Source organism: Hipposideros armiger, unplaced genomic scaffold, assembly GCF_001890085.2.
Source record: "Hipposideros armiger isolate ML-2016 unplaced genomic scaffold, ASM189008v1 scaffold_279, whole genome shotgun sequence".
Lineage (NCBI taxonomy): Eukaryota > Metazoa > Chordata > Mammalia > Chiroptera > Hipposideridae > Hipposideros > Hipposideros armiger.
Window position 1 is genome coordinate 1513047 of NW_017731629.1, and position 23292 is coordinate 1536338.

The 23292-nt window shown below is 42.4% G+C and overlaps 1 protein-coding gene across 3 annotated transcripts in view; it reads right to left on the reverse strand.

The window, feature by feature from the left end:
- Positions 1 to 23292, reverse strand: part of GRIA1 (glutamate ionotropic receptor AMPA type subunit 1) — a 286291-nt gene that overhangs the window by 118714 nt on the left and 144285 nt on the right. For 2 of the 3 annotated variants that reach the window (XM_019657746.1, XM_019657745.1), the window contains exons 3-5: positions 20395 to 20634; positions 17713 to 17897; positions 12821 to 12874 (exon numbers count right to left, since the gene is read on the reverse strand). In XM_019657746.1, coding sequence (XP_019513291.1) covers positions 12821 to 12874; positions 17713 to 17897; positions 20395 to 20634 — 479 coding nt within the window. The remainder of the gene's footprint in view (positions 1 to 12820; positions 12875 to 17712; positions 17898 to 20394; positions 20635 to 23292) is intronic. The other variant, XM_019657747.1, reaches the window with a different exon arrangement.

A 23292-nucleotide genomic window follows, 5' to 3' on the forward strand; every position in this document is an offset into this window, starting at 1 on the left:
TTTCAGTACAGCTTTCTGTCTTACAGGAATATTTGTGGAAGAGCACACTAGGTTTCTCTCTTTGACACCAACCTTGTGGGGTTGGTGAGATGTTTCCCAAGCCTCTGATGTATCGGAAGTCTAGTAGCACCTTCCTACCCCACATCTATACCAGGGGTCAGCAAATTTTTCCTGTAAAGGGCCAGATTGTGAATATTTTAAGCTTTGCGGGCCATATGATTTCTGTTGTAACTATTCAATTCTGCCATTATAGCATGAAAGCAGCCATCGCCAATAGTAAATGAATGAGCATGGCTGTGTCCCAGTAAATTTATGCATATTGAAATTTGAATTTCATGTAATTTTCACAGGACATTAAATATCATTCTTCTTTTCATTTTTTTCCAATAATTTAAGCATGTAAAAACCACTCTTAGCTCATGAACCCAAATCCGTGGTGGTTGGCTTTGACCCATGGGCCATAGTTTACTGATGCCTGAGGCAAAGATGTTGGTGGTTAGATCAAAGCCCCCACTGTACAGATAGGGAAACTGAGGTCCAGAAAGGAGATTTGTAGCCTAAGTTTTTATGGCTGGCTCGAGGATTAACTGGGATTAGAATTTGTTTCCCCTACATACTCACTGTAGAAGGCAGTGCAGTGCTGACCAGCCAATTTAATAGAGTGGGAGTAAAAGTGCTCCATTAAGTAAACAAGTTAATATAGTCATTCCATCTATCACATGTCAATTCTAATTTTCACAAAGGAATAGAATGAAAAGGCATTTCAAATTATTGTGGTATCTTAAAGAGATGTTTAACATTATCACTACATTAGACATGCTGTTATCTTGCTGTGAAGATTTGGAAAATGTTTTAAGATCATGACCAGGCTCTGGGCTCCCATCATGACTATTAATCATCATATGCACCTGAAAACAAAACACAAAACATTATGTGTGCTCACTGGTTATTGAACCTCTCTGAGGCTCAGTTCTCAAAATGCAGCTATAATAGCACCTACAGTATAGAACTGGTGTCAGACTTAAAAGGATCCATTTAAGCATTTAAGAACTGTGTCTGGCATATAGTAAGTGCTTAATGAATGTTAGCAATTATTATCATCATCCCATTCACCATCATCATTATCGTTGGGTCACAAGAGGTTAGGTGTTGTTAGAATTACTTCGAAACCAGGCACTGGGTCAGGCAAGGGACCTGAGAGAATAGGAGGTGGACAGATAGGAGTGTAGCTTTTGAAGGATGAAAAGCTTTATCATCAAAGCCAGATTTCCGTTTTCTCTGCTGTTTTTCAAGGGGTCGCATCCAAGCTGTTCAAGTTCTCATCATCCTGCTTGTTTGGATACTCCACCCCTCAGGAGGAAGACGGAGCCGCCAGCATTTGTTAAGGAAAAGAGACCAGGAAGGTTTATTAAACAAGCCCTGGCACGCTGGAAAGAGTCTGCCTCCATCCTATCCCCTTGAGATCTAGAAGAGTTAAGATTAGAACCAATCAAAGAACTTGCCCTTTATACTCTGAATGGCACAAGTTGAACATGGCAAGTTTCCTCAAATTGTCAGATCAATTCTTAGAAGACAGCTCCGTAGAGCAGATAGTTATAGGGAAGTGCCGTTTGAAAAGTCTCGTTATATTAGAAATGCTTGAAAAAATGGAGATGATGAACCTAAGAAATAATGGAAGACGGAGAGGCCAAGCAAAGGATGTGTTTGAATCCCAGAAGGGCTGTCATGGGGAAGAGGTGGAAGATTTGTTCTCTGAGGCTCTGGAACACAGGCCAGAACCAATGAAGAGAAAGAAGTCACGGGAGGCAGATTTTGGCTAAATGATAAAAACCTAACCAATGATAGTGGCTAACCATGTATCAAGCGTCTACTAGGTAGTAGGCACTGTGCTAAGTACTTTAATTTTATTATCTCCTTTAGTTCTCATAATAATGTTGTGAAGTGGATTTTATTATCATCCTCATTTTGCAAATTAGAAACTGAGGCTTAAATGAATGGAGTAGCTTCTGCCTAATACCACACAGCTAGTGAGGGCAGAGCTCATAGTCACAGCAAGTAACAGGACTCTGTGCTTGTTTTCTAACCACTGTCCATACATCTGCCTCCTGACCACTAGTCCAGTCAGTGTGACTCGATCTCCTGTCCTGCACTGAATCCTTTGGAATATTTAGGCTGAGAAGGAATTAGCAGGTTTCCAGGAAACCAGGAGATTTGTCCTCCGCTTCTTTAAGGTGTGTCTTTATCTCTCGGAGGCCTCTTTAGCTTTCTCTCTGAGACTGCAGTGGTCCTCCTCATCTGCCCTAGGAGACTGTGGGCTGCAAGAGGGCAGGGACCTTGGTAGCCACGGTGCTCACAGCACAGTACCTAGAGCAGGCTGATTGCTTAATTCTCACCGAGGGATGAAGGAATGGACAACAAATGTCTTTGCTCACACTTTTCATGATTTTCCTGTAAGCTTCCATCCTGTCACCTCTCAGCCTCTCAGCTTTTGTCTTGTGGGCCAAAGAGGCCCTCTCATTGACGTTTTTGAGTAGTATATTCTGAACTGGGTCATAAATAACAAGTGTCAGGGAAATGGTTTTAAGGGCAGCCTCCTAGGTTCTGTCCTGTCTTTGAACTTCATGAGCCGTTTGCCCTCAGGCAATGGTCTCAGCCTCTCCAGGCATTAGTTTATTGATCTGCAAAAGAAGGGCATTGGCTGGGCCTTTCAAACTGTGACCTGGGTTCAGGCATTTTAGAGGTTACATGTTGGGTTGGGGGAAGGCAGAAGCTTGGGGTCTTAGATCCCCACTGTCCCTCTTCCACCAAAGCAGCGCTGCTTTTTATCTGTTCTAAATACTGGGGTTCTCCCCAGGATTCCATTTGAAAATGGAGCTTTAAACTAAAAAGTTCCAAAACTTCTAAGCCAGTTGATTTTTCTCTTAAGGGCTCTTCCAGCTTTTATCTGCAATCCTGTTATCACACAGGTGTGTACATATGAATATGGATATATGTGAATTCATGGACTGTTCCTTGGCTGAGGACATAGCTGTGTCCTCAGATAGCCATGTCTCTGCATAAGGGTCTTCACCTTTTCCTGTTTTATTCACTTTAATCAACCGAACCTTTCATGTGTCCTCACTCTCTATAATCCCTGGTTAACACTCAGGCTGACCTGCTACCCACCAAGTCAATAAGACATTATTATAGCTGTGCTTACATCAGCTAAAGCACCATCTGTGCTGGGAAAAAGCATCAGCGGGACCTTATCCAAGTACATTTGAAACCAGGGAGGCAGGTACATGTGCACTTGGATATTTGCAAACACACAGGCATCCCCCCACCCCACAGCTGTCCACTGTTAACAAAGCATTGTACTGTAAAAGTTAGGTCTCACAAACCCATGTCTCTCAGGCCAGGGATTTAGCATGAAATGCTGGCACTTTGTGGCAGAAGGTCAGGGACCCCCAGACTGGGCTGTCGCTGCACGAGGGCAAAAGTGTACTACCTGGGCCTTCTACAGCTTCCCTTCACCTTAGTTCTGCCCTAACTGGCTGCAGTCAGGGGTGACACCTGGCCAGGGCCATTTCAGAGCAAGAAGCAAAGGTCAGTTCAAAGTTCAGCCGAGTTTGGGACAGTTATGGCTGAAGCTCCTGGCAGACATGAGATCAACAACAGCTTCCTTTTGCATGATCAAAATCTTTCTATCCGGAGAGGGCTTGGCAAACAGTATATATATCAAGGCCATTTTTGGGGGATGAAATGACATCTTAAGCATTTACAGGACCTGATATATAGTAAGCACCCATTGAATGCTTGGTGAAAAATTAATAAAAGTCCAAACGTAAGATAAATTTGAAACTTACTGGGAATGGGTAAAGGAATTATCAAGTTAATCATCATTCATTCATTCATTCAATCATTCTCTCATTCGTTCATGAGTGCTCAGTGTTACCCAGCACATACTAGATAAAGGAAAGCAGCAGAGAAAAAGACAGGTGTGGTCCTTGCTTTCAAGTTACTTAAGGTTTAGTTAGAAAGGCTAATAATATTACCCAAGTAATTATACAGCAAATAAGTGGACCAAACCATGACCCTGTAGCTCAGAGAAGGCTTCCCAGTGGAAGCAATGAAACCTGAAAGAGGAGGATTTGATTGGGTGAAGAGCTCAGGGAAGAATCCTCTAAGCAGGTAACATACATGCTCTGAGGTTAAGAGTCAGAGAGAGAGAGAGGGTAGTGAATAAGAGGAAATGACTGGATACATGGACACATCAGCCTGGATTCAAATCTCGGTTCTTCCACCTCCTGGCTGTGTGACAGCAGGCAGGCTACTACTCAACCTCTCTGTGCATCAATACCCTTCACTGCAAAAGAAGGATTATTATACTATGTATCTCACAGGGCTAGTGTGAGGATTAACTACCTCAATATGTGTCAAATTCTTAGAACAGTGCTGGCACATAGTAAGTATTCACCTAGAACCCCATGTGTCATGGGCAGCACGTTTTTCCCATGATGTTATCTGCTTTTCTGTCTTAAACAGAGGGGCAAGTAAGGAAGTGAGGACCAAACCCTTCTAGTTACACGTTACTCTGACCAGCTGCCAACATTGGTGCTAAGGGATATGTCTCTCCAGCTACTACACTGGTAGGAGCAAGGGGCTCCAGGCTCTTGGCAGAGCAACGGCAGCCACTGTCTTGCATATCTGAAATGGTCCACCGACTCAGCATGGGAACAGCTACTCCAAATCAGCTAAGGTGTGCATGGTTTGCAAGAGGGAAGGATGCAAATGCCAACCAAGTGTTTGAGATTAATGGAGCAGCCTCTCCTTTATGATGAAAGGAGCCCCTGTGGTTTGAGATTTTGTCTTGAAACCTCTGGACTGCAGGGAGAGGCAGGAAAACTAGAACCATCTATTACACATCTAGAAAGGTCCTTTTGATACTTTATTCCTTTTGAAAACATTGTACCAAATCTTGAACAAATTGAGACCCTAAAAAATATATAATTTTTGGGGCCGGCCGAGTGGCGCATTGGTTAGGAGTTGGCTTGGGACGCCAGTTCTGAGCATCAGAGATCTGGTTTGGATCCCACATGAGGGCCAGTGACGCTGTGCACGCTACAGCTAAGATGGTGAACAACAGCTCGACCTGGAGCTGGGCTGCCATGAGTCACCGGCGACAGCATAGGCTGCAGTGGGGCTGGCCTGCAGTGGGCGTGAGCTTTCGTGAGCTGCCATGAGCCACAGTGAGTGGCCATCCAATGGCTGGTGAGCAACTGCCTCACCCAGGAAGAGTGCAATGATAATACCAACATGGGCCAGTGAAGCGACGTCCTCCACAACTAGACTGAAGAATGAAAGGACAGCAACTTGTCTGTTCCCCTTCCCCAATTCCCCAATGCTGTTCCCCTCCCCCAATTCCCCAATAAAATCTTAAAAATATATATATAAATAAATTTTTTTTTTTTTTGCAAAAGCTAATGAGTCAGTGGCAGAGTTAGGATGAGACCCCAAGCCCTTGTTGCACTCACTGTTCTAAAACTTGACATAAATTATTTTATCTCTATCTCTTGAGGTACAAGTATATTAATACTCCTACCTACAGATCAGGAAACTGAAGTACAGAGAGGTGAAATGACTTGACCAAAGTCACACAGCTAGGAAGTAGCTGGTTCAGAATTCAAACTTAAGCAGTTTCAGGAGGAAAGGAGTTTATTTCTCAGCTTTGTTCAATTACAATACCAGGCCCAAGAGTTGCAAAGGTTTCTCTAACTTGGGCAGTGTTGCCCAATGGAGAATAAGCCAAATCTTTAGAATCAGAGGGGTTTAAGTTCAAATTCTAGCTTTAGCCACATGACCTTGGAAAAGTTCCTTCAGCAACTTGAATGTCCTTTTCCTCACTCATAAAACGGGAATATAATCTCACATTTCTTGGAGGGACACAGAAACTCTCAGTGGTGTCTACAATTATTTTAGAGTATGGGGTATGAGTGCAAAGAGTAACCTAGACTTAGCCTTGCCTGACGGGATGCTTGGTCCACCTAGGAAGTGAGCATCCTTCAGGGTCTGAGATTTGGCGTTTTACCCACACACTTCCTCTCTCCTTCCAGAGGCTCCCTGCTGTGCCAGCTCTGGTGGTCGTAGAGTAACCCGTGTGTTGGCACCGTTATAAAGGGGAGTGAGGTGAAAGCAGAGAGGGAGAAGGAAGACTGTGTGGTAGAAAGGAGGGGAAACTGGAATGAACCCCAGGAGTGAAGAGAGGCTCTGAGAGGGCGCAGGAGAAGGCAGGGAGAGCTTCTGAGTCCCTTTCCCTCCATCTCTGTGTGTCTCTCTCTGTTTCTGCCTTTTTCTTTCTCTTACACACACACACACACACACACACACACACACACACACACACACACACACACACACACAGAGTCAGGCTCTGGCAGTTCAGGTGGCCATTTATGGGGCTTATATTACTCTTAAAGGTTGTGATGTTTCTCTGGTGTTCATTTAAAAATTTTGTTTACGTGTGTCAATATAGCTGGAAGACAAGGCTGTGTGGCTTCTAGGACGAAAATCAAACTGTGTGCTTCTTAGTGCTTCTTGCACGAGCCCAGAAGAGTGCTAGGCACGTGACATGCTTGGTCCATGTTTGACGCCCAAGTGGTTGACTGTTAGAACCACATCCTGTGAGAAGGCCTGGGGGACAGGGAGGTGTCCAGACTGGAGGAGCAAACACCCAAGAGCAAGCAGCGTAACTGTTTCCAGATACACGACAGTACTAGCTTCGTGTATTTGGAAGGCTGCTTTGTGGAGGGGTAGCAGACATGTTCCTCACAGTTCCCAGGAGGGCAGGTGGAGCATGGAGTGATGAGAGGGTGACATAGGGCAGACTGGGCCCCACTGGAGTCAGATTGTGGAGACTGTCCTAGCCCTTTGAAAAGAGGAAGGGCTGACTCAGGGGAACAACCTCCTCATCACTGGCTATTATTTAAGCAGGATCCAGATGGATGGGAAGTAGATTAGAAGCCCTCTTAGCCCCATCACTATCTAATCATTTGCATATTTATAACCGTATTCATATTTCCACTGTCTTTATTTCTTATCATATACAAACAAGGGTTTTGCCTTTAGTGCATATTATATGGGCGTACAAGCATTGTTTATTTTCTGAGAACTCATTCATGCATTCAGTGACTTTTTACAGAACACCTGTTATGTTCAGCTCACTTTTCCAGGCACTGGGAATTCATCAGTGAACAAGGCAGAAATGTTCCTTCCTCCAGACCCTCGTGGACAAACAGGGAGGAAACATTATATGATTGTGAATCAGTTGTGGATGAAATTTAGTCTGGGAGGGAGTTGAGGGACCTCAAAGATACTATCTCATCCCCAGATATTAAATGTCTTCTTTCCCCACTAATGATAATAATGTTGATGGTGATGGCCATGATTATTACGATGGTAACTATGAACATTTATTGAGTGCTTATTTAGGACAAATATTACTATAATCACTTTATAATGTATTATCTCGCTTAATTCACATGATACTTTAGGAGGAAGCAGATAATATCACATCGTTCCTTTTTTCACAGGTGAGGCAACAAAAGCTCAGAGAGGGTAGGTAACTTGACTAAAGTCACACAGCTAATAATTATAAAGCCAGAATTTAAACTCAGGTCTATTTAACCCCAGCGCCACCCTTCCCAACTACTGTGCACCCTAACCACAGGCTGCAGAAACCCAACATGGCTGTGTGCTGCTGAGATGGTGGGAAGAGAGGCATTGAAGGAAGCAGGCAAGCTCAGCCTTACAGAAGGTGTAGACAGATTTCTCAGCATAAGGGAGCAAGGAGACTAAAGAACAGTTTCTTCTCAGGACGGATACAGCAGAAGGGCAGCAGCATGGAGCTGGGGGCTTGAATGAGCTGCCACATGGACCAAAACCTTCCACTCGAACACTTCACAGGAGTTAATTTGCAGACACATAGTGGAAATGGCTGAATGCCCTGGTCCCCACATACCCCAATAAGACCAGGGATGATGTGACCTCACTGTCTCTGTCTCAGCTACCTTAAACACTAGAAATTATTATTATAATGAAATGCCATCAGTGTATCATGAAAACGTTACCCAACAGGAGTTTGAAAGCCTGAGTTTGAAGTCCAGGTCTGTTGCTGCAACTGTAGGCAAGACTTAAACTCAAGTCTCCACCGCCTACACCTCCCCAGCACTCCCCCATGCTCAGCAGCCGCACGGCACAGTAGTAGGAACTTGGAATGTGGAGTTCTACAGTCCAGGAGAGGGAGCCCAGCCCATCACTCTGTAAATTTGTGACTTTGGAAAAGTCACTAATCTTTCTGAACCTTATTTTCTTCATCTAAAAAGTGGGGATGATATCATCACCCTCAAAGACTACTGTGAGGGTTTAACAGATAGGCATTTAAGTATTTATCATACTGTCTGGAATGTAGCAATTATTCAATGAATTACAGCAGTTATTGCCATTGTTATGGTTGTGTTGTTATTTATTAGGGGTTTACATAATTCTGTTTTTGTGGCTCATGTGGCTTGGCATCAGGTTAGCCTGGTTATCCTATTCTTATGGCCATATCACTTGGTTTTTGTCAGATTCCTGACAGCCAGTCTCCCCTGACTAGGTGCCTGCTTTCCTCCTCTGCAGCTCAGTCACATAACATCTCTGAGCCTCAGTTCTCACACCTGTAAAATAGGGATGATAAATTCTATCTTGTCTACTTCACAGGAGTATTGTGATGTTCAAAACCCGGTGGTGTGATTAATGTGAAAATGTCCCATAAGCTATAGAATGGTGTGAGAATGAGGGGAATTGCTGTCATTATTGTTGTTAACCTCCCAGGAGGCACCACGTGGTCTGCATTGAAAGACAACCAGCACCTTCAGATGTTTCTCAAACTGGGGTCTGCTGGACCGTTTGTAAATTCTCAAAGGTCTGCTAGTTCTCTACAAGAATCTTTAAATGTGCTTTTTCATTTCAATGAAACTCTAATCACCAGTATTAGTAATCTGGTCAGTCATTTGTCCTATGATCTGAGTACTCTTGGTTGCAGTCCCAGTGACACCAAAGCATTTGACTGTTAGCTTTGTGTTTCCCTAACTGGCTCTGCAGATGCATTGTGGGAGCCCACAGTTCCTCTCTTTTGAGAAACACTAGTTTGGGCTAAGGTTTGCTGCTGATGCATCACCAAGATAAAAGGTATAACTCTGGAGGTCTCTGGCTGGTGGGTAACTGCTTTGACTGCAGTCTCTGAGCAGGGAGTAGACGCAGTCAATGGTGGGGTTTGGAGGAGGACTGACAGCCACGCTGGATAGCTTGGCCCTCCCGTGGGGTCCATGGCCCAGAGGCTTCCTGAAGAAATAATGGCATAGTTCTCCAATTTCTGCACGGTTCAAGTTCACTTTATGGACATACCCATGCTATGGAAATATAAATACACGTCTATCTTATCATATACAAAACATGAATACATATATAAAGATACACACAGTATGTGATGTACAGAAGGGTAGATTTAGTGTATGAAGTAAGAATTCCACACCTATGCAGAACACTTTCAACAACACACTTGGTCTCCCCAGTGACGCTATGAGCATGTAGAGCAGGAACTATTCTATTCCCAATTGATAGATGACGAAACCGAGAGCTGAAGAGCTGCCCAAGATCACAGAGCTGCTAAGGGTGGTGTCTGGACCAAGAGCTGGGTTTTTTATTTTTTTGGCTCCCTGTCCATAAAGCTCTTCTCTCTGACCCCGCCCCCCCCATCTCCTTCCCTCCTCTCTCCTGGCACCCCTCCAGAGCTGGTTATTTGAATCCCTCCAAAGTGATTTGTTAGACAAATGCTGTGGGCTGCTTTGAAGCTAGTGCATTCCAACAGGGACAGACAGAACTGCAAAATAAAAGGGAAGCTCCTTCCTTTTGTTAAACCTTTCAAAAGCTTCCTTGGTTTCTAACTCTATAATTACACCCTAATCACAAACTCTCCAAAGGAGGGGGTCAGTTCCATGTAGCAGCGGGCTAATTCTGCGGCAGACTTTCTAAAAATTATCATCTTCGGAACTGCGTTATTCCTCTGAAGGGGAGAGAAAAACATACACCACATACCCGACTCTGTTTCAAACTGAATTAATTAGTAATTTGAAGCCTAATTATCAGCTAATCTATTGGAACATGCAAGTCTCTTGTATTTGGATGGTATATGCAATTTGCATCCTATTAGCTGGCAGTTGTAAGAATTTGAGAGCTCATTAGGTAGAACAAGAAGAATGTGGATCAGAAGGATACAGAAACCCATGGCGCCGACTTGGTGATGCTGTGACCGAGGGGTCACTTGGCAACAGATGGAGGCTGGCGATGTAATTACCTGGGGTCTTTCAGTGACTCTGAGGCCACTGATATGTAATTTGTGCCTTACCCTGGAGGGGTGATTATGTGTGCCCCCACCCTTGTTCTGTGTATTCTCAGGGTGCCTGCGTGGTCTAAGAGATGTCCTGGTGTAGTGGGAAAGACACTGGATGCTGCCCGCTCACTGTGGTGCTAGGCCCAGCTCTACCACTGACTTGCTGTGTGACCTTGGCCTAGTCAACCACCTTTCTGCTTCTGTTTCCCTACAAGCAAATGAGGCTTAGATGGAGTTGACTTCCAAAGTCCCTTCCAGCACTAAAGATCTGGGATTTGAGGGATGTCAAGGGTTTCCTTCATTACAAAGTCAAAAATTCCATCCTTGTAAATGTTTTTTTATGGGTAGACTCTTGGTGCTCTAAAAGCCTTTGGACAGCCACCTCACTCATCCCATTTAAAGTGCTAATACTTCTGAGAAAAATAACATATTTAGCCATTAACAGCCAGGTCTAAATTAACCTATCTTAAGAAGCTCTTTTTATTTCCAGTCCTGAGCTTGAAATATTGGGATAGCTAAGGCAAGGATCAATCGAATGGGAAAGAAGGTTTAGGCAGTGATCTAAGGATAGATATCAGGCCAGAGGAATGACAGGACTTAAGGTTTAGGCAGGGTGCTTTGGTCCCATTTTTAGATCCTGTTATTTTGGCATTTCCATACTACGTACAACCTGAACCTATGTCTTTGTTCTACTAATGACTTCTATTCCAAAAATAAATTGAAAATATCAATCTTTTGTTCAATTAATAATTAACATTACTCATAGAACTAATGAACACAAAATAACATGGCTAAAACTGAATGTGATGTAATTTGTTACAGATAAAAATCTAAAAATCATGTCTTACTGGAAACACTGAAAATTGCAAGGACAAGACAGGAAAATAAGCAAACTTTGTAGAGAAAGTTACCATTAAGGAAATCTGACAATTGCTCAGATTTTGACATGACACAATTTATGATGGATTGAAATATTTTAATATAAAAACTTGCTATTAATTTGATGGGGACACAACTGCTTTGGAAAATAATTTTGGAGTTCCTCAAAATGTTAAACATAGTGTTACCATATTATCCAGCAATTCCACTTCTAGGCATATACTCAAGAGAAAAACACTTACACAAATGTTCATAGCAGCATTATTCACAATAGCCAAAACATGAAAACCACTCAAATGTCCATCAACAGAGGAATGGATAAACAAAATGTGGTCTATCCATATAATGGAATATTATTTATCAGTAAAAGGAATGAAGTACTGATTTATGCTACAGCATAGACGAACCTTGAAAACATTATTTTAAGTGAAAGGAGCCAGTCACAAAAGACCACATATTGTGTGAATCCATTTACATGCAATGTTCAGAATAGGCACGTGCTAGAGAAAGTAGATTAGTGGTTGTGTGGGGCTGGGAGAATTTGGAGCACACTGAGAGTAACAGCTAATGGTTATTAGATTTTTTTTTGGGGGGGAGGGGTGATGAAAAGTTTTAAAATTAGATTGTGTTGATGGTTTCACAATTCTGTGAACCTATTAAAAACCATTAAGTTGTACACTTTAAATGGATGAACTGTATGATACATAAAGCACATCTCAATAAAACTCTTTAAAAAATGAGAGTAAAGACAGGATAAAATTACATTTAGCTTTGGGAAAAAACTGCTGGAAGAAGCACATCTCATGATTCAAAAAAAGTAGACAGGCAAAACGTGACCCAGGAAAAATAGAATTGTCAGAAATAAGGCCACAAAAGAAAACTCACAATGGCACATGTTACTAGGTAAAATTTCATATGTACAAACAATCATTTGATGAATCAAATCTTCATAACATGAAAAATAATTGCACCCGATAAAAACCTACAATACATTAAAATGAAAACAAATTTTTAAAAAATGACATCTCACCTATGCCATATAGAAAAGAGAATAAAAACTAAATTAAAATAGTATTGTTCATGCTGGGAAACTATTTCTGGTTAAAGATTTGTCGATGCTAGTATAATTATGGTTTAAATGTCTGTAATTATAAACTATAAAATTATCATTGGTATCAAAATAGAGGGTCAAAGACAGTGGGGTTGAAACCTTCTGTATCCATTCAAGGATGTGGTGATTTTGTCCTCCTTGCCAAGGAGGAGAGCCGATTAAAGCTAGACTTGTGATGACTGATGGAGCCCTGTGCATCAGCACATTTAGAAATTAGAGGTTCACCAGCAGTGTGCTGTGGTTTGACACGTGGGGACGTGGAGGCGAAAAGGTACAGTTGGTATTGCCAGGACTTACTATTGTAGCTTCCAATTGTCTCTTTCACTCATGCTGTTACCATCAGCCAGGGACCACGTAAGACAGCTAGAGTTCCAAACACGGAAAGACCCATAAGCTGAGAGCCTGCAGTGTGCTCTACTCACCAGATTTGCAAGGATATAGTGGTAGCCAATGCCGTTCTTCTCCAGCTTTATAATCTACAAAACACAATGGAGGAGATTCCTTAATTACATTAGCAATTAAAGCCACAACAGCAATAATGATAGGAACTAACATTAACTGAGTGCTTACAAGGTGCCCTGCCCTATGCTAAGTACTCCAACTACAGTATCACAACCATCCAGTGATGGTGGCATTGCTGAGATCCTCATTTTCCAGATGGAAATTGAGGCATAGAGAGGTTAAATAAGCTCCCTAAGGTTACCCAGCTATTAAGTGGCAGATGCTGGATTTGAAATCACTTCTGTCTGATTCCAGGGGTAGGGTAGTGTTATCATGATCCGAAGGACCCAGCTAAAATGCTCACTTCTCTCCTTCTTTCATTAAAGCCTTCCCCATGCATGGAGATTCTTCCCTGGTGGGAATGTTACGCTGCATTGAATTCCCTGTCACTGTCATGACAATATCAGCTGCTTGGATGTACAGGTGACTGGATGAGTGGATGGGCGGCCAGATGGGTACATGGGTGATTCTACCCCAGCTCTTGACCTTTAACTCTTAGCATGAACTGTATTTAGATGCCATTCCTTATTTCCCTGGATTTTGTGCTTTCTTCTCTAAACCTGTTGGCTACACAGACATTAATGGGCCACTCAACCCAGAGGCTGGAAGGGAATGTAAGAATCGCCTGGTCCAACCCTTCAGTGCACAGATGGGAAGTCCAGGCTCAGAGAAGGAAAGCAATTTGCCCTGATTCCTCAGCAATCTGGTAGCAGTGTCGGGAGAGGGACATGACTTGTATGAGCCTTTCCATATGATTAGCCCGATTATGGTTAATCATGCAGAGCAAGGGTCCCACACATCCCTCCATCCTGAATGTGTGAACTGCCCCTAATCATTGCAGGCAGGAAAATCATTTGTGGAAAGAACTACACAGAGGTTTGCCTGGGTAGCCAGACATACCGCCTAAGGAACAGCTAAGACTGTGGGCCTTGAGTCAATCCTAGCTCTGCCTGCATGTAACTTGAACTATTTCTTTATTTTTTTTAATCATCAAATTGGGGTTAGTACACCCTGGCAGTGCCTCTCCCCCCTGCACTGTTGCAACGAGGCATAAAACATATGAGAAGTACTTGGGCTTCTTCTCTAACTGAATGAATTTTCAAAGTCATTAAAATCTACATTCAGTCATCTACTTAATTGGATGTACTCATATGTGCATAGCGGCACACACATTTTTTTTTATGTCGGGAATAATTAAATGCAAGTGCATACATGAATGCCCCAAAACAGTGGTTTAGATTGTGAAATTCCAGACCACGGAGCTCAAATCCTATTGGGATGATAGTTTTATTAATATCTCTTCATTAGTTTTTCATCTTCTTGTCAAACGGTTTGATGCCCTTTCAACAATGAGATACCTTTATCAAAAACCTATTCAGATTCTAATAAACACAAAACAGCAAATAAAAGATACTTCCAAACCCACCACATTCAGGCAATGGATAAGTATAGTCTCCATAAAATGAAATTACAGGTTGAAACATAGGAAACAGCTGACAACTGATGACTTGTGACCAATACAAATTAGCAATTTCATATTGTTCAGCCTAATGCCCACCTTCCCGCCTCTCCTACCTTCCTTTCACAAACATTTGTTAAGTGCTTACTAGGTACCAAGCACTGGGCTGGGGACACAGTGGAAAGTGAAACAATCATGGTGCGTGCCCTCCCAGAGCTCACAGTTTACTGGGAGGGCAGTCATGCTAAACAGATACAGAGAGAAATGCACACAGGCTTACAGGCTGAGAAAGTCATTATGCAGGTGATGTACAATTTCACTGGGGGCCCATTGCCTCACTGACCCCATTTCTTCGAAGCTCATTTCCACTGGGCGGTCTTGATTCACGATCTTTGTGTTTGGAGTGCCGTTTCCATTCTCTCTGATTATTCATAACCTTTATGGCTGAGCTTTAATCCCAGCTACTCTGTAAAACCTTCTGTGATTGATTAAGCCAATCAACACATATTTATTGAACATGGTCTATACATGCCAAGCACTATGCTATGAGCAAGCGAGTCAAGGTCTCCACGCCCTCATTGAGCTGAGTCAACATTTTCGTAGGGAGACAGATGATGAACACATAAACAGATACATGAACCAGATTTCAGCAGGTGGGAAGCACTCTGAAGACAATGAAACAGGGCGATGTGACGGATGGCCAGGGCCTGGTCTCTCTGATCTCTAACCCTTTCTGAACTTAATGTCTGTATTATATAAAGTGGTGTCCTACGCGGCTAAAGCATTATAGTCTAATAACCCTGTTCCCTGATCATAAACCTTCACTGCCTCTCCACTGTTTACAAAATAAACCCCCAATTCTTTAGAATGTTTTCCAAGGATAGTCACAGTCACGTGTTCTTCCTCCTGCCATCGTCTCCCCGTAAACACTCAGCATCCTCCACTCAGCTGTTAAGCCATTCTGTGAACCTCTGTCATCGAATACCCTCTGGGCTTCCCTATGTGCACTTCTTTCCAGCTTAAAGGCTCTGACGCAGCCGGTGGCTACCTGGAGACATCCCATCTCACATTTGGGAGCTGTCGTAGAGCCTTCACTGATTCCCTATTGTTTCCATTCACACAGGAAGCATTTATGGAATGCCTGTTAGTGCTGAGCACCGGTTAAGGCACTGTAGATATTACAGGGAAGAAAACAGAACAAAAACCCCTGGCTTCATGGAGCTTATATTCTAGCTCCATGTCGGAGGGCTGCAGACAGACAGGCAATGGATTCCCTATTTGGGATGTGGAATCACTGCCTCCCTTGTTAGGTGAGGCAGAACTCTTGTATTAGACTGAAAAGATCCCAATTGCTGAGTGTTAGATAGTTTAGGTTGATGCCAAGATGTCAGATTGCAAGTCAGGAGATGTAAGTTCTAGAATCATCATTGTCACTAACTAGTTGTCTGAACCCATGGCAAATCATTCACCCAATGTGACCATCAGTCATCCTGTCTGTAAAATGTGAGTGCAAATGGTAAATCAAGTGGTCTGGAAGTTCCTTGCAGCTCTTTGGTCTTTCCAGGATAGAAGACTCCTACAATTTAAATAGTTAATATACTACCATATAAAATACTCATACAAACAAGTAACTTCCTTACGAAATCCAAGTTTGTGCTTTGGCAGAGGATGTAGTGAGGCTAAAAAGTTGCATTTTCAAGAGGTTGGGCCCTGTAGTCAGACCAAGCTGGGTATGACTTCTTGCTTTTCTTGTATTCTAGCTGAGAGTCCTTGGGAAAGTATACTCCCTTGTTTCTTCATTTGTAAAACAGGAGAATCGATAGAAGCTGTTTCATAGAGTTGGTATGAGGAGGAAGTGGGATTATGTGTGGAAACAGCTTGGCATCATGTCTGGTACATGGCAAGCACTCAGAAAACAGGAGCAATGGCTGTTACCTCTCATGGGACAACACAGGACAAGTCATCAGTCTAGTAAGAATCCCTAATTATCATTCAGCAGTTTCTCCACCTCCATCTCACCTAATCTTTCTTTAGCTTTGTAGAACAGGGGTCTTTATTACTGTTTTACAGGTGAGGACACTTGAGGAAGTAACTCAAGAAGCCAGAGCCAGTTGGCACTATGAATAGTAAAAGTATGCAAATGCTTACATATATCACTTTCGGTGAGGCAGTCTCGGTACTAAGTGCTCTCCATGTATAGCTTCTTTCAAGGCTCACAGGAGCCCCTAAAGAAAGCTATTATTATTATTCTACCCATTTTACAGATCAGCAACCTGAGATTTAGAAAGATTAAAAACTTGGCCCAAGGTCACAGAGCTTGTAAATGCTAGAGCTGGGGTTTGAATCCCAGCCACTCTGGCTCTGGGGTCTTTCCTTAACCGTTACCCTATACTGCCTCACTTAACTAGAATTCACATCCCCTGACTCCAGCCCAGAGAACTAACTGCTTTCTCAATGGAAACTATTTTTGCTGGTTTATCTTTCTGGGAGGGGAGGCCAAATCCACACTTTGTAAAGTGGAACACAGCTAATGCTTTAAAGAATCCCTGACTTTCAAAATCTCTCCTGTTCTGTTGCTGAGACCTGTGAGTGTTTGCGGAGCTGGGGTTGAGGTTCTGTGTGGAGGCTTTGTCATGTTGTCAAGTGCCTAAAACTACCATTTTTAATTATATACCACTGTTCAAAAATGATTGCAAAATCTACTTCCTTGCCGGCTCATCTGTATACACACATGTAATTTAAAAAGGCCAGTGATCTACACAAAGGCCTGCTAATTCTGTGGTGGGCAGATGCTTTCATTGTGAGACCTGGAGGAACTGGGGCTTAGAGACCTTTGGCTAAAACTGTTGTGTTTACAGTGCTCTTCCATAGAACGTACAATCAATTGATTTCTCAGACACATGACTGTTTAAGGGAACAGTAGACAGGAGGGTCCTGCTGCCTCCTTAACTCGTAAAATCGGTCAGTGGATGAGATGCCAAATGCTAGATCAGTGACAGAACTCAGAGCTGAACCCAGGAACCTGGCTCTACAGGCTGTGTTCCTAATGCGAGAGCACTTCAAAAACTCTAAAATGTGATGCGATTTGCTTTTTAAAAATAAAGGGAAACACTGGAAGAAGTTAAGTTTTTGGTCAACTGATCTGAGAACACTTGGAAACCCTATGTCAAGGATCCCATTGTTTGTGCTATTTCATAAAATTTCAGACTTAAATTTTATGAATTACACAGTGTGAGGAGGAAGGCATCTGTCATCTAGTCAAGAATTCTTTCTGTAACGCCCAAGGTAGGAGGTCACCAGCTCCCTCTGGAACCATATCCCACACCCATCCTGAGCGTTGGCAGTGCTCACTACCTGGCCCAAGATAGCATTGAGGCGCTCCGATTCACAGTCCACCACCACCAGCCGCTCCTTTTTCTTCTCCAGGTCCTGAAAGAGCATCCGATAGCCCTCCTCCGTGGTTGTCAGAATGTTGACCGCTGTCACCTGCCAGTTCTTCTCGGCAGCTGTGTCCAGGACTTTCTGCAGGACTGACAAACCTGGAGGTCAGGTGAGTAGGACAGAGAAAGTGCCAATCAGGATATACAGGCCTTAGGTAACTGCTTTTTAAATGTGCCAATCTGATATCTAAAGAGCACCTAATAACTGTCAGTCAAGCTCATGAATGTTCAGTATAGCTCAGTATCTAATATTGTGCCTCTCACATAATAGGTTTTCAATCAATGTGTGCTGAACTTAACTATTGTCTTCCGATTTGTAGCTGAGGGATAGAGGAGCCCATTACTCAATGCTGCTTTGTTTCATCTTTGAGACATAGATGGTGTACTAGTTTCCCTCTGCTGCTGTAAGTTACCACAGACTCAGTGGCTTTAAACAACACATGTTTGTCATCTTATACTGCCAGATGTCAGATGTTTGAAATGAATTTCCCTGAGCTAAAACCAAGGTTTTAGCAAGGATGTGTTGCTTTCTGGAGGTTCTAGGGGAGAAAATTTTCTTGTCTTTCCAGCATGTGGAGGGTGCCTGCTTGCCTTGGTTTATGTCCCCTTCCATCTTCAGAACCAGTAGAGTCTGGTTAAGTCTTCATGTTACACTCTGACACTGACTCTAATACCTCCAACTTTGACATTTAAGGACCCTTGTGATCACACTGGGTCCAGATAAATAATCCAGGATTATCTCTCTATTTTACGATCAGTTGACTAACAAACTTAATTCCATCTGTACCCTTCATCCCTCTTGCCATTTAATATAACATATTCACGGACTCCAGGAATAGGACATGGGCATCTTTGGGAGAGAGGTGGAGCCTACCTAAGATAGTTATTTGACGCTTGCATTATTTATCAGTCTTTTGGACATATATTGTTTCTATCTCCCAGTAATGCTGCTAATGCCTCCAACAGGGTGCTTGGCCTCAAGAATTATCTATAGATTGATTTTGTTATGGCATCCTATCTTTGTTTCTTTTTCAGTATAAGTTGTTTCTGTAATACTAAAAGTTTACTATCTGGCACTGTTCTGCTAGTTTTCCTGTCTCCAATTCAATTAATCCTGTGAGGTACTTACCATTATTATCCCTGTTTTACTTATGTGGAAATTGAGGATCAGAGAGGTTTAGTCATTGGCCCAAGGTCACACAGCTAGAAAATGGCAGAGCTCAGAGCTCAGAATACTGAGGTAGGCAAAGCCTTTTTAAGTGTGTGGGTGCTTCTGCTGACCCCAGGGGTGATCCTCTGTAATTAAGATTTCATTTTTCTGGCTTAGCCACTTCCAGGGTTCAAGTTCCATTATATCACAAAGCTGTACTGGAATAGGCCTTGTGGAGGTGATCCTCACAATGGCTGCTGTCTGAGAAGGAAAATTATAAAACTAAGGAAAGAGAAAAATCTAAGAAAATGGAGTGCTCTGGCCTCTGTGGTTGGCTCCTTCTCTTCTGAATAGTGGCCACCTAACTCTTGCTGAAAAACCATTTCACAAGCCACTCTCTAACGCAAATGTCTTTTAAGCTTCCCTACAGTCACTCACCTACAAAACTTCCTGTTTGCCAGGAAAATTCTCCTCTGCCTCGGTTTCCAGATCTTGCATGATCCATTTGTTTATTTATACCAATAATGACTCAGTTCTTATAGGACTATTTAGTATACAGGGGAAGGCAGGGCAGTACAATACAACCACCACAGGGGTTAAAAAAAAAAAAAAAGAGCAGAGTTCCCATGTAAGGACCAGGGAATAGGGAAAGTGGTGTTTGAATAGGCTGTAAAAGAGAGGAAGGATTTGCATATGTAGATTTGAGAAGGGAAAAGCATTCCAGAAACTGGGAATAGCATGAGTAAAGATGCAGTGAAGAAAAACGTATAGGAAACATTTGGAAAATGTGATATAAAATTCAAAATTTAAGTGGAGGCAGAATGAGAAAGGCCTGGGAGAGTTGATGATAATGATGATGATAGCAACTAACATGGATAAAGGACTTTGGACATTTATTATGTTCCAGGCACTGACAAGCACTTTCTAGTCATTATCTTATTCAATCTCCACAACAACTTTATGAGGTAGAGAGTGGTTCCATCTTCATTATAGAGAAGAGGAATTGAATGCATAGATAATTTTACCCCCACTACATAAATGGTCAAACTGAGGCAGAGAGAGTTTGCCCAAAGGCAAACAGCTGGAGAGGACAGAACATGGAATTCAGTCCAGGTCTGTCTGACTCCGGAGTTTATGTTTTTAACGACCATGCTGTGAGCCCTAAGTCATTCACCTGAGGTCCTTGGGCTGTGAGTCTGGACTCAGGAGCCATGGAAGCTTGGTGATCTGCAGAGTGACACGGTGTGTTAAGATCACTCTCTCAAAGGATGTGTTTCCACACTATGAGTTAGAGTTTAGCCACCAAAAAATCAGTCCTTAGAGATAAAGCACTTCTGGATTATTTCCCCATGCTTTCTAAGGAGGAAAGGAGGCATCATTTTTTTCCCCTGCCAGCCATTTTCTCGTCATCTTTCGGCAGCCTCCCTCCCCTAGTCCCTGGCTTACCCCGGTCAGCATCATAAATGTAGACAAATTTCTGCCACTTGTAATGGTCGATGATACTGATAAGGGCATCCTGCAGCTCGGGGCGCAGCTGAAGGACAAACTGGTTGGATGTGTCCACGGGAAAGCTCGGCGTAATGAAGCAGACATGGAGGGCCCCGCAGAAGGAGGTCAGCATGTTGACGGTTCTCCGTTCATAAAACCCAAAGATGGCATAGACTCCCTTGGAGAACTGGGAACAGACTGAAAGAGGAGAAGAGAAGGATTAATGGATAGAAAGTGCTGCAAACAAGCTTTCACATGGCTCCAAAACTAATCCATCCACTAGTGAAACCATCCATTCATCCATCCAACCATCCATCCATCCATCCATTCATTCATCCATCCATCCATCCTTCCATCCATCCATCTCTATCCTTCCTTCCTTCCTTCCTTCCTTCCTTCCTTCCATCCATCCATCCTCCATCCTTTCAACCCACCAATCTACCCAATTGTCCATCCATTCTACCCATTTATGCATCCCACTCACTCATTCATCTATCCAACCCACCCACATATCTATCTAATCCAATGTTTATTAGGTGACAATTCCATGCCAGATGTTGTCATGGTTATTAATTATAAATGTATAAAATATATTTTCATATGTTCTCTTACTTTATCTCTACAACAACCTCATTGAGTTAGGAAAGTAATGACTGGGTCATCTTTTATAGGGGAAAAACTAAAGCCCATAAACTTAACAAATATGTCCAAGGTAGCACAGCTAGGACACATCTGAGTTGGGCAGATATCTTGACCCCAATCCAGTGATCTTTCTATGGCACTGCCCATTACTTTAAGGCAAAGCATTAAAAGATGCTACAGGAAGAAAAATGTCTGCCAGCTTGTTGCTGATTCATCTTTGAGAAAACAAGTGTTGATTTTTCCCAGCCTACCCTTAGGTTCTGGTGTACATTTCTCTGCTTGGTGTTCATTTTGTTTGTACTTCCTGCTTGATTTTTCAGGCCCCCTAGTGTATCAGCCATAGTAATAGCTTAGCTGTGTGAACATTCTCACAGGGGCCATGTTGTAAGATCCCAGTGCAGTTCTTAATCCTGGTTTGCGGTTGGTTATACTGCCAGTTAGAATATAATGCTAGAAAAACCAAGGTTATGGGGCCAAACTCCACTTCAGTTGGCTAGTAAGCTTTATTATTATTATTGCAATAGGAGTCAAATTTATTAAAATAAACAATATTTATGATTAATAAGCTTACCAGAAAGTAAGAAAAACGCCAAGGGTGAAGCTAACAACGTACATTAAAAGAACGTGGAGCTAAAACTGGACTTGAGAGCCATGAAGAATAAGCAAACATGGAAGGCAGGGTTGACCAACAGATGAAAAAAACGAATGCCATTATCAATCCTGAGATTGAGAAACTCAGCCTTGGGTTGTTGGTAAAGTTGAGTTGATTCTGAGATATATTGTTAGGCTCTTCCCAGGGAATTAATATTTCAAACTCATTTTTAAACCAAAATATATAAGGCTGCTGTTCTGATTTTTTATTTCTTCTTTTTTTAAAAATTAAATTTATTGGGGTAACATTGGTTAATAATGTTATATACTTTTCAGGTGTACAACATTATATTTTGACATCTGCATATTCTGTTGTGTGCTCCCCACCCAAAGTCTAGTTTCTTTATGTTACCACATATTTGACCCCTTTCACCATCTTTCCCCTGAGGTCACCACCATTCTGTTGTTAAACTTCATTTTAATATGTGATACAGGATGGGGGTTCACAGTCTTTGCTCCAGTCAGGTGACCAAACCCAACACCATTCTCAATGTTTGAAAATTATCCTCCCAATATAGATGGTGAAGCAGATGAGTTATCCTCATCACATTAACAGTATTTTAGAGTAATTTTTATCTTTTCACATGTTAGATTATTTAATTCTTGTCACAAACATATGACTTAGATTTCATCAGTTTTAGTTTTTTTAAATATGAAAAATCAATGCTCTTAGATCATCTGCTGTTTTTACCACATCACCAGCTTTCATGACCCCACCTTGCCTTGTGTACGGGGTCTCAAATTGTGCTACATAAGCATTGTCCAAATGTGTTCCATGAAATTTAGTCCTACAAGATGCTCTTTAAAAAGTAACAAACTTCTCTGGTCAATTACATTTGGAAAATGATGCATAACCTATCCTCATTTTGGAGGCTCATACTGTACACTAACTGCATTAAAAGATTGTAAGAATCCTGTTCAACTTTAACCCAGATTTTGTCAGATATTGGGTTGTCGGAAAAGTCATGATGCATTTTTGCAATGAAAAGCAGAAAAAATACATCATGACTTTTCCGACAACCCAATATATTTCTTACCTAGGACCTTTGTTGGTGAATACTTTTAACTTGTTATTGAAGAACCTTTGAGTCATGCTGCAGTAAAGGATGAAATTGATCACTGGTACCCAGTTGCCTATCATGAGTTTCAGTTCTCAGTTTTTCCCTAGAGCTAATGGGCTTGGTAGTTGTCTCTTAAAGATTGCCACTGAACCGCACAAGTTATCTGTTCAACTTCCCCTGAAACCAGCACACCACCTACAGGAGACCTGGCAGGTGGTCCTTAACATCTGCTTGCATAGTTTTGGTTCCTGGGCATTCACTGCCTATCAAGGTGCCGCGTCCATGGGGAGACCAGTGCTTGAGACCAGGAGCTCATGGAATGCTTGCCCTTAACCCACTCCACAGTCCTCCTGGGATCTGAAGGTAGTCCTCATGGACTCTAGCTTTTTTTTTTTTAAAGATTTTTATTGGGAAATTGGGGGATGGGAACAGTGCTGGGGAATTGGGGGAAGGGGAACAGACAAGTTGCTGTCCTTTTGTTCTTCAGTCTAGTTGTGGAGGA